General features: G+C 39.4%; 2 protein-coding genes across 4 annotated transcripts in view; one reads left to right on the top strand and one right to left on the bottom strand.

The window, feature by feature from the left end:
* Positions 1-352: 352 nt before the first annotated feature.
* On the bottom strand, positions 353-13,998 carry cops2 (COP9 signalosome subunit 2). 3 transcript variants are annotated; one of them, XM_007906291.2, is made up of 14 exons: positions 13,854-13,996; positions 11,627-11,740; positions 10,486-10,563; positions 10,047-10,172; positions 8,053-8,139; positions 6,810-6,899; positions 6,615-6,692; positions 5,767-5,941; positions 4,716-4,894; positions 4,564-4,616; positions 3,719-3,816; positions 3,015-3,097; positions 2,699-2,757; positions 353-2,124 (listed from the first exon to the last, which is right to left on the bottom strand). In XM_007906291.2, the coding sequence occupies exons 1-14, from the start codon at positions 13,905-13,907 to the stop codon at positions 1,980-1,982; spliced, it is 1,419 nt and encodes a 472-aa protein (XP_007904482.1). In that variant the 5' UTR covers positions 13,908-13,996; the 3' UTR covers positions 353-1,979. The 3 variants fall into 3 exon arrangements, with proteins under 3 accessions (XP_007904482.1, XP_007904490.1, XP_007904498.1); XM_007906299.2 differs by having other exon boundaries at positions 8,053-8,136; XM_007906307.2 differs by lacking the exon at positions 8,053-8,139 and having other exon boundaries at positions 13,854-13,998.
* A 270-nt stretch (positions 13,999-14,268) lies between these two features.
* galk2 (galactokinase 2) overlaps positions 14,269-15,236 on the top strand; it is a 46,949-nt gene continuing 45,981 nt past the window's right edge. The window contains exon 1 of the mRNA XM_042344046.1: positions 14,269-14,319. The gene's annotated coding sequence lies outside the window, so the exon portion shown is untranslated. The remainder of the gene's footprint in view (positions 14,320-15,236) is intronic.

Here is a 15,236-nt window from a genome sequence, read left to right as displayed (position 1 = left end):
CAACTGGATTCAAACATATTGTTTTGGGGAAGTTTCAGTCACTTGCCAATTGTTTAGGGATCACTATGACACTGATAATGTGTGCTAACAAAATATCTAATTCAATATACCAGCTCAGGTCCGAAACACTGATTGTCCAGTGCCTTAGGACGTCCTCCTGACATAAAAGGCGCTATACAAATGTAATTTTGTTGTTGTCATTGAGTAGAAATAATAATGCAAAAGCAAATATTCAAAGAGAACAAAAGCATTAAAAAGTGATGTTGCTAACAAGACTCTGCACAGACAACGTTTAGCAAAAGCATGCTGCAAAATCAAATACAAGCACGAGCGCAGCAATCTACTTGTGAAATGCTTTGACAGTTGAATTTTATTCCAGATCAGTGCTCCTAAAACCCTCATAGAAAATTGCATTTTCAAGTATTTTCCCAAAAGTACAGAATAAAACTTTCTTTAGAACTTTACTATATAATTACCATCGCACATATTGGACTTCCTGCCTAATGACTGGAAAAGGAACATTAATTAAATCACACAAATAAGATCTTTATGACCAGCAGCATACTTGCTGCTCAGTACAATTCAACCAGTCAAAACATTGCTTATTAAAAAAAAACTGAATTACTGTCAAAGCATGCGATGGAAATAGCAAAATGTTTAGGGGGAAAAAAAAGGTTAAAACAAGCAGTCCAAGTGAAGGATGACCATAACATTTTATACTCGCAAATTAGATGGACAACCATGGAATAAAAAGACGAATGCAAGATTAATACTTTTTGCTTAATGGTATCCTTCTGTAGTGATAAGTTACCAACAAAGACAATAATTTTTTTCTGGGAAACATGGAAGAACTGTAGATCAAGCCACTGAATTCAGGGACAACTTGTTAAATACTGGAAGTTCTTGGTACTTAAAAGTTTTTTTTCTCTGGTTTATTTACAGTAATAACACAGGTTTAAAACTTAACCATTCAAAGTTATGTTCAAAATCCAAGTGCTGCCCTTCTGCCTACTTTAAACATGCAGCACTCTCAAGAACAATCAGTTAACTAGCTTCTGAAAGCTAAGCACAGGTTAAAGTTGCACTGTGATGAGGCACGCAGCACCCATGTAATATGTCCAGTCTTTACACTAGTATGGTTAGAACTGAAAGCATTTAACTTGATAATTCATATTGTGTGCTAGACTAGATAATAGAATACTATCTTGAAAACATATCAAGTGTGTAAACTTTATAGAATTTACTCGAGAAACTAATCTGAATTATTTTACAGCATCTGCAGCAGCCCTACATACTCATTAGAACCCAAGAGATGGAACATATGCATGCTCTTCAAATGTAGGGTTGAGAAAGAACAATGGAAACACTCCAAAATTACAGCATTTACAATTTCTGAGCTGTATGGTTTTATTTTGCTGCTTCCAACCTAAAGCGGCAGTGTGTCACATTATGGAGATTTGGGGCTAAACTTTTTACTACACTGCAGGTACAGAGGACTCATGGGGCACATAATTTGGAAGGTAACAGAGACACTTTGCAGAATAATGCAAACATGCCAATTCTCACATGAAAGAATGTATTTCCAAAAAAAAGTACACATTTCAAATTATTGCAGGTTTTTAACAATTCTGTGAGAGGTTGTCTACTGCTAAAATATTTAGACGTCACCAACGTGAGGAGTCTTGTGTTTTTAAATCTTGACAAAAAACAGCTCTCTGGCATTTATTTGCCCTTATGGTGGAGGGCAGGGTGTCAGTACATCGCAAATCCTGTAGCATTTTGGTTTTTCTTCTGATTAAAGCCATTTCTTGGGACAAATGCAGCAGCAAAACATGAACCAGCTGATCAAAAGCACTTCTCTGCCATAGCTCGGGTAGTTTTCAGGACACACCAACGAACAGTAGTTCAGCCATTCTCAGTTTTTAAGGTTTACATCACTGCATCTCTTCCTTAAGTACTATTGCAGGAGCTGAACTCAATCAAGCCAATTTGCTGACAACTGCTTGATTGAGAGTATTAAGCTGATTGGTCCATTTATCTAAAGCAGTATATCGAGCACCGCCTCTTTTCTGATGATCCAGTTCAAGCAGTTGGTTGACTTGATCGATACGGCCGTGAATAGTGCTGGAATAAAACACATAAGTTCTTCATGTACTTTGTTGTACACATATTCTTAATATACTCTGCATTGGAAATTCCAACATTACTGAAACACAATAGAGTCCCTGGTTTAAGACAGTTCATTATAACACTTTTTTTTTACAAGGCGAGTGACCTGTGGATCCACAGCTGGCTTTGGAGTGCGAAAGTCACTTTATACATGTGCGCCACAAATGAGGAAGAGGTGACCAGGCATTGGACACTGTTCCTAGGGTGGGTTGGGCTGTTTTGGCCACAACTATTGCCTTTTAATAAACTGAAGAACTTTGAAGTTCATATGTTCACTAAAAATATGCACTTTCAAGGCAAGAATTCAAGTCGAAAACAAAAATTGCCTAAACATAGTTTTAATCAACTTGAAAATCTTGCAACTAGTACATATATTTAAAATCTACTTGAAACACTTTTCTATGGCAAGGCACTTTAAAAATGCAAGTATCTTTTTAACGGGTGGATTATAGCAATGAAAATGAAAACTATATTCCAAACCAATAACACAGGAAAAGCAGAACAAAAATAAATCTCTAACAGCACTTACTTGTCCAATATGCACTGTACCAGTAAACTCTCTACATCAGCTACATCTATGTTCAACTCCTGAGGGGAAGGATAAATACAAGAGAGAAAAAAGTGGTTACAGACAATGATTTTTCAACGTTGAAACATTTTGGATTGTTCAATAATTAAATCCAAATTTTGGATCAGAAAATCTCCAATTATTAAGCTTTTGGGTTCTGCGGCTGAATTCCAAACACCAATACTGCCTAATGTACTATTCTAAGTTTTAACAAATATAATAATCTGAAAGGGGGAAGGAAACAATTGGTTAAATGTTGACATTTAAATGAACTTACCTTAGAAATAAATGGTATATGTATCCTAGTGTAAGGCTTTATTAATTTTATCAGGACTTGTGTTCTGATGTTCCTCAAAAGCTCTGTGGAAATAATAATTCTGTTATTAATGGAATAATGATTTTTGCATTTTGCAAACAGTTGCTACAATGGGGGGGATGAGTTTCAATTCTATTGAGCAATACATCCATATTCTACCCATCAAGATTCAGTGTAATAAATTAAAAGTTTATTGGTTCATTGTGCAAAACGCCATCTCTACTATTTTCCTTTAACTACTCTGCATTAATACAGACATCTGATCATGTCAACATATCATCTGATGCAAAGGTCATGCAAATGCAGGGCAAGCAGACTAAAATAGAACTTTGAATACATTTTGTTTCTTCCAGAGCAATTTAGATTCTAGTAAATTTTAGAAAGCACTGAGCATTGAAACTCTTGAATGAATACAAGATTAAGGAACCAACAAGCTTAATCATTCATAACTGATGTTATGTTCAAATTGGCTGACATATTTGCCTTCAAAATGCAATCACTACGATTTCCAGTAAAGCTTGTGAAATGCTTCGAGATGTTTAGATGACATAAGACAGACACTACATTACTACTGCAGTGAACATATTTCACATTAACACTGGAGGATATTTAAGTTAGATTTTTAGAGACGTGCATTTCAACACAGCACCTAATAAGAGTCATACCTTCTATGTGTTCCCTTATGAAGGGATCGTCCATGATGTTACTGTGATTGGTTTTCAAGATCTTCTCAAACTCAGTGATGTCGTTATTCTGATAGGCACTGAGAAAATATCACAGTCTCATGAGTACTTTTTAACTTAAGTCTTTGGACTTTCGCATTATTTTCTTTCCTCTGGGTCCCCAATAACATTGGCAGCTAAGAAAGGCCAGACTTGCTCTCAGATGGTTTGTCCTTCCCTCTAAGAGGAGAAAGGATCTCTGAAATATGGTAAGTCTCTATATAAATGACTTGGATGAAGGAATAGAGTTTTATATCCAAATTTGCAGATGACACAAAGTTAGGGGGCACAGTAATTTGTGTAGATGGGAGCAGGAAGTTACAAATACTGATTAAACTTTACAGAAACTTTGTGAAGTGCGTTAAGATGCTCAAAAATAGATACTATATCAAATGCAAGGATTATTATTATAGATGCAGTTTCAAGGCATCATTGTCCAATCTTAATTAATTCCCATTGTGTTGAGCAAGTTCTGATGGAATTTGATTAATGCAGTGATTTCACCCACAAAATACACAGTCACCGCGTACACTTTTCAGTATATTATATGAAGCGCTTTGAGACATCTCAAAGACGTGATAAGGGACTATATCAAATGCAAGCATTATTATTATTTTGTAAAATTAAAATTTTCAATTGAATTTTCCATATTTCAACAGAAATATTTGTGTTTTAACTGATGAAAAGAAAACATTTTAAAAGCATTCCTTTAATAAACGCTAACCTTTTCTAAAACATTCTGAAAAGTAGATAAGAAACAGAAATCTAATTTTTAGTAGACAGCTTACCTTACTAAATTTGTCATTGCAAGAATCTCTGGATCATTTTTGTATGGTTTGGCCTAAAACAGAATAGAACTAAAAGGTTTAATTTGTTGAAAAAAACCCACTAAAATCCATAAAAAAAGTTGAATTAAAGTGTTACTTCACTGCAACATTACCTCTTGAGAGTCAAAGGGGTTAATTCCTGACTTCATCAGCATGTTAGCTAGTACCAAATATTTCAGGCAAGTGGTGCGTCGGGGGCTCCCTGATTCGTCATAGTTCTTGAACGCCTCGAAGAAATCTGTATGTGCCTTTTCAAACTCTCCTTCTCTTAAGTGCATCTTACCTCCACATTCTGTAACATAATTACAATTAAAAAAAGACCACCATCATGAGTATAAAAATACAAGCTGCTTATTTTGAGCTGCTGCTCAAAATCCATGCATCACTAACAATCCCCGACTATTGCTACCTGGATTTTTCCCTATATTCCCTATACCCATATGAAATTCAAACACAAGTGCCACAAATGTGAAACGCACCTCACAGTGCACACAGTGGCATTTAATGCTCGATAAAAGTTAAAACAAAGGCCTCAAAATAATAGGAAGCACATATACAACAACAACATTTCATTTATAGAGCGCCTTTCACGTTGGGAGGACGTCCCAAGGCGCTGGACAGTTGGGTCAGGACCCGAGCAGGGGGGAAATGGTCAGGGTGAGGGAAGGGAGGGAGCGAGGAGGGGGTAGAGAGTCGAGAGGGGAGCTGAAGGCATTCCATAAACCGCATAGTAGTTGCCAATAGAGTTGAAAGAGATGCAAGAGAGTTAATTGACTTTCCTACTCATTATTTCTAAACAACAATTATGTTTTGTGCACAAAATATACAGTCAATTCACTTTACAATATATTCTGTGAAGCTCTTTGCAACGTCTTGAGGATGTAATAAGGTGCTACATCAAATGCAAGGATTATCATTACTACAGATAGATAGCACCTTTCACATCAGAAGGACCCAGTTTGAGCTAGCAATAAGGCAAATAGAACACTCGCTTACTACATTGCCAAATCAGTTGAGTACAGATGCTCCAAAGTTGAGTTTATTTAAAAAAATATATTCCAGATAAAATTAGAAAAATGGTCCAAGAATCCGATTTGTAATATATACTTGTAAATCAAAACAGTCAAAGAGCTATCCCATTTAATTTTCATTGTTGTTACTTACCTCTGATGACACCCATAATAAGTGGATGAGGGATGGCTGATTTGATGTGCAAGGACTGCTCATATAGTGCTTTTAATTTCTTGTTGTTCTTCTGTGCAGTGTACATCTGGATCTCCAGAGCATAAATTTCCAACAACTGGGTCCCCTTTTTCAAGTCATCCTCACCATCATCAGTCTAGAAAATGACCAGAACAGTCTTGCACATCATAGTGTAGTTTATGCATGAAATATAGGCAAAGATCAAAACAATTATGCAAGTTAAAGAAACAAAATAACACAACAGACTGCCCCTCTTAAAATACTTGAGATTACATGCAACTAATGCACATAGAAGAAACGACACTTGAAAGAATATATATTAGCCAATTAAGAGCAAATCGTGCATGTGAATTCTAGCCCTATGGCAGTGAAATACTTCAAAGTAACACTGTGTGAAACACTTTGAGATGGATAGACGTGATAAGGCGTGTATTAAATGCAAATATTATTTATTATACTTGATGGTGGCTTCTTTCAAAATTCCGAAACACACAAGCAAAAATCAAATTTAGTAATACTTTTCATGGAGACGAGCATTTAAAAGCAGTTAATTTGATGTCAAATAAAAGTAGCTGCATACAAAAAATAGTGCAATTTTGACAAACGTGTATTTTAAGTTAAAACTCTCTTGAAACCAGTTAACAGCCTCTCCTCTCAGCTAAACAACAATGAATGGTTCTAGTTTAAAAAGTAGGATAAGAAACTCCCAAAAGGATTCGATATCTCTAACCCGACACTCAATCCAGATCACCCGTTTCTTTCAAAAAGATTTTATTCCCAGATAGTTAAATAAAATCAGAATATGGTACCTGACACGACTGATGTAATTGGCGTAATATCTTCTGTAGTTTCCCAAACTCTTCTCTCTCCAAATACAGTTTGCCAAGCTGAAAATAAAAATGCCACTCAGTATTTGCTGTTATGTTACCACTTCTAAGATATCAAGTGAAGAAAAGAATTTGAGCCAACAGCAAACTTTAGTTACACTGGAAAACGAGAGTTACCTTTGTGTTTGTCTTGAACCATAATCGGTCATTCTTTGCGTCTTTTAGAGCCTCAAGAGTGGTCTCATAAAATTCCTGTAATAAATCCATCTGAAAAAGAAAATACATACAAATAGAACTGCACTCCTCCATGTTGTTTGTACTGTAAAAACAAAGTATGTGGCCCAGTCCTTTAATTAAAATGAGACCAATTTGAAAGGTGGAACTGGATCACAATGTAGTGTCGAGGTCTCTACTTGTTTACACTGACCATTTGTTTACAGTGGATCTATAAAGCTGGTAGTCAATAAGAACATAATAGTAGATTCAGAAAGGATATTCTTTCGAACAAACCTATTTAATATTGTGCATTTGTGTTGCAGATAGTTCTGAGTTGCTCATTTTCTCAGACTCTTGATCCCCAAATCACCCAAAATCATCTAGCCCAATGTGATCTTATTTCCATTTATAGATTCCAGCAATAGAAACTTGATCAGTCGCATTCTTAATATTTGAAACTTAAACATTCAGTGATCACTGCATCCGCGTACGTTACACCTTATTCTACACGTTAGAAACATCTTACCTAAGGGATGCCAAGACTATTTTAATTGGTTTTTTAATTTTCTGAACATCACTTCTTGCCCTATATATTGTTAATTAAGTTTAAAAGGCGAATTAACTTCTATTTTATACACTCTGCTCAAAGGGAGAGCAATATGTTCCATATTAAACAATAATTCAGATATTCAGACATTTTATACATCTTGCTAATGTTGCATTATAAAAGGTCTCCTGCTAGAGGCAGAAAAGAAGTATTGCAGCACTTCAATACTTATCTATTCCCAGAGTTTTCCCCCAAATCAAATACTTTTCATCATCCTGATTAATCACTCATTTGATGCGTTCTGCTTTTCTGTTGAAAGTAAACCCCGAAGACCTTAACCTCTCCTTTCTCCCTTGTATCATCTTCTATAAGTACAGCACAGAACAACAGGAAGGCACGTTGAATCACTAGCAACTCCTCATGACTGCATAAATCTCAGCGACTACGGGCAATTTTCAACCTTACTATTTTCACAATTTCAAGATAGCTGTGCTACACACTCCAGCAAATGAAATGTTGCATTGAGATTCAAATAGTTCTGATTTGCTTAATTCCTCCCCACCACCCCCCTCCCCAAACAGTATAGCAGTCGACCAGTTATCAGCTTCTGATCTGACATTACTCTGCCTCCTGGCAATATGCAAGTCTTTTTCTGACCTTTGTTTCAGCTTCCCCGCCAAAGCAAGGTTTCAGGTCCGTTTCTGCGATTCCCCCGCTGCTACCCTGCCTCTTCGACTTCTGCTGCTTGACCAGCGAAGATGTAGCAGGTTCCATAGGATAAGTAAGGGAAAAAGCAAAATGGGGGAGGGGGAAAAAAAAGGAGGAAAAGGAAAGGAGATAGAAGTGAAAATGTGAGGACAGGGAGATGCAGAAATAAGAAGAAAAGGCAACGCAATTAAAAAAAGTTTAACAAAAGGCAGGATAAGAAAAAGATAAACGCCGCAAATAAATGTGAAAAGATAAAATAAATAGAAAAACAAAACCACAATGTTGAAAGAGAAATAAGACTGGGAAAAAGCATATTAAAGTCTTCTAAATTCCATTCCTTCTTCAATCTCCCCATCACTATTGTTTTGGAGAACATTCCAAAACTTTTGATTTGTGATGGAGAATTGCTCAGAGAAGTATTTTGTGTGTGTTGGGGTGGGATGCGGGGGGTGGGGGAGGGGGTGGGGAGGAGAGCAAGACATTCAAGATAAGGTACGGTGGAGTGTATGGGGCATTGAAAAAATAATCCATGTATTATCGGGAAGCGACTATTTTGTACTCTTGGCTCAGTTTTAAAAAAATTTGTAGAGGGAGAGTGTGCATGTATTGGGGTGGGGGGAAGAAAAAGATAGAAAGATAAAGGTGGATCCCATACAAATGTGAGTTGGCGTGGTATCAGTGTTCAAATACTCTCAAATTATTATTCATTCACTTAACTTAGAAAATATTCAAGCACTAAGTTTTCAAAAGGGGAAAAACTAACTTTTTTTCATAAACCATTCATAGATCTTGTTATAATGTAGAAGTTTATAGTGTAAATTAATTTTGAATAACTTCACGGGGCACTCAATAGTTACTTATTATTCGTAAAACAGCACCCTAATGGCAAGGTTTTCTAATTTGGCTAAGTTTTAAGAATTGAGGAAAGTCCACAGTGGAACGTTTTAATACATGACAGATCAAGACAGATCCAAATATTAACTTGTTTGATGAGTCGTGCATTATTCTGGGACACAACTTCCGTTGAACCAAATATGCACTGCAAAACCCACGCTTTCTGACAAAATTCTAAAAATTAGCTCGTTAAAGGAAATCAATTTTCTTTTCCTCCTTCAAATGAATGCATATAGAAATTGATAAAACCCCTGGCTCTACTTGGTTACAGGAATAAACTTGGCTCCTTTAGCTGTGTGATTATACTGCATCGCATGTAAAGCAACCTTCTGATTCATCTCCCTTTGTAAAAAAATTAATGTACAAGTCTAAATCCAGTCTCCAATGCCTTGAACTTAGCAGGTCACTGCACTTGTACACTCCCTATTAAGTCATACACCCATCTTGCCAAAAAAATTTAAAGGCTGGCTTGCAAATACTCGGAATTTGATCAAGCATGTACTATTTTGAAACCTATTAATACTACTTTGTAAATTATTTTGCATGCATTTAATCCCACTAAACTGTGCTTGCAGCCTAAGGGCAAGTCTCTTCAGATCACATCGAGAGTTTAATGATCTCACCCACCCACATGACAAATTAACAAAACGTAAGAACTTGGGTTAAATCCCCTCATCTTAGTAGATGTGAAAGTCCTAGATCTTATCCACAAGCATTCCCACCAGCTCCTTCTGCGCGGCTTGAATAATGCCTAGTTACATGCCTAGTTGATGAGTCCATTTCTACCAACACTCGCAGGCCAAGGATTACCACAGTAAGCCATTTACAAATTGACTGCCAGCCTCAAAGACCCAATGTAAACAGACAATGGGCACAATTATGAATACTTCAATTTAAATTCCAAACAAAAATGGGCCAACATTCCTTTAAGAAAATACCACGATTGCTGATTTCACAAAAATATTGGTACCATAGTACAGTTGAAAAGGCCATGAGAATTTCAACATCCAAAAACCAAAACAAACTAAATCAGCTTTAAAAACTCATACCTGTTTAGATGTAGATATGTAGTCAAGGATGGAGTTGATGGATTTTTCTGAATAATTCCTAGTGACTGCACTCCGGATGTAGGTTAGTAGTTGTTTATACCTGTTCATCATTTCTGGATAGTTACCCTGTCAGATAAATTTGGAATACAGCATTTTCCATTTGTTGCATGAAATCTTTCAAGCATGGGGAATGCACACATCAAATTGTCTTAACATTTCAGCTTGCACAATAAAGTCGATAATTAAAGTACTTTTAAATGTAGTGGTATAACATCAGCACAGCACTTCATTGCTCTTTGTGGCACATTGCTGTGCGCAAACTACTCAGCATGTTTTTCTGCAAGATACACAGTAATTCCTGTGAAGTGCTTCGAGATGCCCTCCTGACATGAAAGGCGCTGTATCAAATGTAAGGATCCAGAATAATGAATGTGCTTACCAGTTTAAAGTTGATTTTTATCATCTGTTTGAGTGCTTTGAATCCCCATTCTCCCTTTTCACCTTCAAGCTCCAAAACCTGCATGAAAAAAAGTTTAAAATATTTTGATGATATTGTTACAAAGTAAAAGCACCAGTAAGAGGGCAATTTAAGTAAGCTGAGGTATTTTGATGTACAAAAGACCTAAAAAGTTGAACATACAGCAACTGTCTTTCACCATAGTTAGATTATAAATATCTTGCATCTAAATATACTAAAATTTGATTGTCGTTTCCATTGAGGCACTATAATATGGTCTGAATGCCAAAAGTAACCACAATTATCACCGGTAAAAGATGAACATTACAATTTAGCTTTTCTGAAACTGGAACAATTTAGGTGCAATTTGAAGAGGCACATTTTTGGAAAGCTGCTCCCAGCTGTTAGGTATGAAATTGAAAGGGGAATTATTTTTAGTTCTTGTTCATTCAGGTCCAAACAAATTAACTGTGCAGTGTATAATTTACTGTAATAAAGCTCTCTACCAATTGTGCAGCACTTCAAACACATCCTCAGCTACAAAATTACTTCTACATGGTAAACTAGGCGTACAATTATATCATATCAACCAGTTACAGCAAAACACAATCACTATTCATGACTCAAGTACGGCATCTCATTGATGGAGATGGATCCAATATGCATTTAAAAACAGGACTACTGATATATGCCCATTCCACCCCGAAACATACAAGCTAGCTGTTTACAGCTACTCGTAATAAACTTGCTAAACCACGTAGATTTGAATCTCATTCTGTGCTCAGTTAGCCAATCTCAGTAGGATAACAGTTGGGGCTATGATTGGTCTCAGTTCAAGTCTGTACATCACATCAGCCAGGCTTTCTGCTTCTGTGTTCTATCCACATGGTCAGACAGATTGCCAACATTTTTCATTTGTGAGCATAGCCAGTAAATGTATCAGTTGGTCGAGGTACCAGAGGGTATTGGAACTATACCCCAGCAAAGACAGCTAAACTCCCACATATTTAGATTATTAGTGCCTGCAAAACATAATCAGTCTCTTTCAATAGGTACTTCAAAAGCCAACTCCACTTCTCGTGGATCATAAAATAAATTCCAGAGGATAAAAATATAGACAGACCTTTTGGAAGCTGCTAAGTGCTGCTTTGGGATCATCCTCCTTCAATGCTTTGGAATTATAGTATTGATTTTCCAAATCCACATTTGGCTCAGAGTTGCTATCTTCAGAATATTCCTGTAGATTAAAATAAAGAATGGTTGAAGTGATACGACATAGTAGACCAACGAGACTCACCAGACGTTTACAAATATATATGAAGTATAATTATCAGCTCCATATTATACCTCATGAGACCACTATTTGAGCTAGCATCACAATCAGATACTGCATTAAAGTATAATATAGTAAGCCCCATGTGTATGTGTAGACTCTCACTTACGGGTTTCAAACAATTACAATGCCGATATTAACATTTTTGAATAAAAAAAAGCTTGCAAATGCCAGTACCATTTTGTAATTACACTTAACCGAAAATTCTGGCTCGCCAGAACGGATCCCACCCCCCACTCCCCAATTGGTCCAGCCTGCCACAGTGTTAGTGTAGTGATAAACAGTGGTTATGCACCAACATGTACAAACCTAATATCTGAAATACCTCCGCCACAACCACATATTGTTATCAAATTTGAATGCAGCAACATTTCCCACTTGAGCCAATGTAATTTGGGTTTAGAGTATTTACTTAGCATCCACCAATAAGCTACACCAGCACATTGTGGTACTTTATTGTGACAGTGCAGATTCTGCTGCCAAACTCAAACTGCTATTCATAAACATCACGAGGTGATCACATTTCAAAGTGCGGGCTCAGATAATAATTTATAAATGAATAGTAAATATAGCACATACAATTTAAGAATACAGATCAGTTCCATTAGTTAACTATGAAAACAGAATTTCCTGGATTATGTTGTGGAGAAACCCAGTTGTAAGGCTTGAGACGTCTCAATGATGTCAAATGCAAGGATTATTATTATGTAACTATGTAAAAACTATGTATCATTTGCTGCCTGAGAATTACTGAACCCTTTCAAAGCAGGCCTCCAAAATGTTTAATGAGCAATTCAGTGTTCAATTCACTTAAGTGTTAAGATAACAACACATCTCAAAAACAGTCGGTAGTTTCTCCCAGTGTCATGGCCAACAATCTCCCAGACAAAATTGGTCATTCCCTTCAGTTCGTGGAACGTTGCCGAAAATAAATGAGCTGCCACGTCTGCCTACAAAGACAGTCACTATACTTTGCTGTAAAAATCCTGTGAAGCACTTTGAGGTGTTGCGACAACGCGACAAGGTGCTACATCCAATGCAAGGATTTTTTTTTTTACATTTCAGATCTTTAACTTCTGGTTTTCACAAAGCACACTTTCATTTTAGACAGAAGAATTATTTTGCCGGAGCAAGAACACTGACAAGTGAAACCTCATAGGGTAACATACACAAATCCCCCCCACCCCTACCCACCCACCCACATAAATACATCTACCACGTAAAGCCACAACATGGAGATTAGTGCTGAAGTACCATTTCCTTATATAAGCACCATAATGGGAGTTTCACTTTACTCTTAATCATTAATGCACGCCAGTGGCTGGTCATTGCTTGGGCTGTTGATACACGAGCTGCAGTTGAGACGACGCATTCCTTTTTTAATTTACGAATTCCGAAACCCCGATGCAGCTCTCTCACACGAGACACGTTTGGGGGGAGAGGGGGGTTGGTTGTTGTTTTTTTTTGGGGGGGGGGGTGAAAAAAAAAGGGACCCGGGGAAGCCGCACAGCTGATTAAAACCTAGTTTGGGGGCGAAAGCTTCTGGACACCGGCGCCGTATGCAGCGCACCATATGTCATGAATTGCTGGATTCTCAGGAGGAGGGGGAGGAGGGTCGGTCACGGGCCCGACCTGCTTCGGCCTGACCAGGTGGAACTAGGCCCGCACTCCAGACGGTGCAAAGGGGGGGGGGTGGCGCGGGATTTCAGGCCGAGGACGCAAGAGGGTGAGTGGGTGGAGAGGAGAGGAAAAGCTTCTGCGTTTTCAAAATAAATACAACGCACGGTGTGAGGCAGCGCGGGTGCAGGGCGTTGCGGGGGCGCCGAGCTCCAGCCGCTTGCCCTGAAGCAAGAGGCGGCGGCGGCGGGAGAAGAAGAAGAAGAAGAGCCCCTCTCTCAAGAGTGGCGGTGGCGGTGGTGTGGGCGCACGGCCTCGTTACCACAGTAACCCGAGGGCCCAACCCAGGCCTCCGCGGAAGTGGGACCACAACTATCGAGCCCCCCGCTCCCTCGCCTACCAAGTCATAGTCTTCTTCATCGTCGCACATGAAGTCATCCTCCATGTCAGACATCTTGGAAGTAGTAGTTTTTGTGTGTGTGTGTGTGTATGTGTGTGCGCGTCCCCCACAATCCCGCGCGGTTTGGGTTGGGGGAGCGGGACCCTTGTCGGTGTGGCACACGCGCGGCTTTGAAGCCAAGCGGGTGGTTGGTTGGTTGGTTGGTTGCTGTTACGAAAGGGGAAGTGAGCGAGACGGAAATGAGCGAGCGAACCGGGTGTGGGAGGGAGGGGGGGGGGAAGGTATAGGGTGTGACACCCGCTCACCAGCCGGAAGCCGGAGCCAGCGGCCGGTGGGAGGAGCCGCTCGCGCCCAGTTTTTTTTAAAAAAATTTGAACGGCTCGTAAGCAACTGTCACCGGGAGAGGGGTGGGGGAGGGGAGGGGGCAGCGGGCGGTTGTTGGTTTGAAACGCGATGGCGGCAGCAGGTTTGAGCGCAGCGGGACGGTTATTTTTGTTCTCCCTCTCTCTCCATCCCCCCCTCCCCCCCCCCCCCCCCTCCTCCCTAAAGAACATGGTCAGCCATCGGGTTCAGGTGGACATAAGAAGTTCGCTGGGAAGACCAAGGCCCGTCTTGTCTCTCCTTCCACCATTCCCCCCCCCCCCGGCAGCGGCTTGACATGTCTTGTCCATCCTCCCCCCGGACTGACTGTACACCGAGGACCGTCCTTCGGAGCGGAGCGTGCGGTCTCCTCCTTAATAATAATAATAATAATAATAATAACGTAGGACGACGACAACAGCGATGGCAGCAACAATCTTGGCATTTGATGCGGCGCCTGATCACGTCGTTGAGACGTCTCCGAAGCTCCGCGCGGCGCCGATCGGATCGCCAGCGCGTCCTGTTGGGGGCGAAGCTCCATCCTTCTCGGCAATGCCCTTCCTACCGTAACGTTGAGCTGTGTTCATTCCCCCCCCTCCCCCCCCCCCCCCCACCCCACCCCTTCGCCTCCCCCTCCACCGTTCCCCCCCAATCTGAGTCCACGGTTTCCTGAGGGGGCGGAAAAATAAATAAAACTTTTGACGGCGTGAAGATGTTCTTGTGTGAAGCGCTTTGGGACGTCCTCCCGACGTGAAAAGCGCTATATCAAATGCAAGGATTATTATTATTATTATTATTATTATTCGAATACGTTCGAATGTAGGTGTGACCCTGGTCATTCGGGGGTACCGCCTGCGTGTTGGTATTCCTTTCCTGTTCGGCGGTGCGCGTTATCTTTTGTTACGTATTAAAATTTGAAATGAAAGGTTGCAAAGTGTTTTGATCTCTTTCCCCGACCCCCCCCGCCCCCTCCCCAAACACATGGGACTATTGGCACCTATTGATTTTCGCCTATGATTCTGC

Source organism: Callorhinchus milii, unplaced genomic scaffold, assembly GCF_018977255.1.
Source record: "Callorhinchus milii isolate IMCB2004 unplaced genomic scaffold, IMCB_Cmil_1.0 Scaffold26, whole genome shotgun sequence".
NCBI lineage: Eukaryota > Metazoa > Chordata > Chondrichthyes > Chimaeriformes > Callorhinchidae > Callorhinchus > Callorhinchus milii.
Note: the sequence above shows the minus strand (reverse complement) of the source record. Positions and strands in the feature narration are given on the sequence as shown.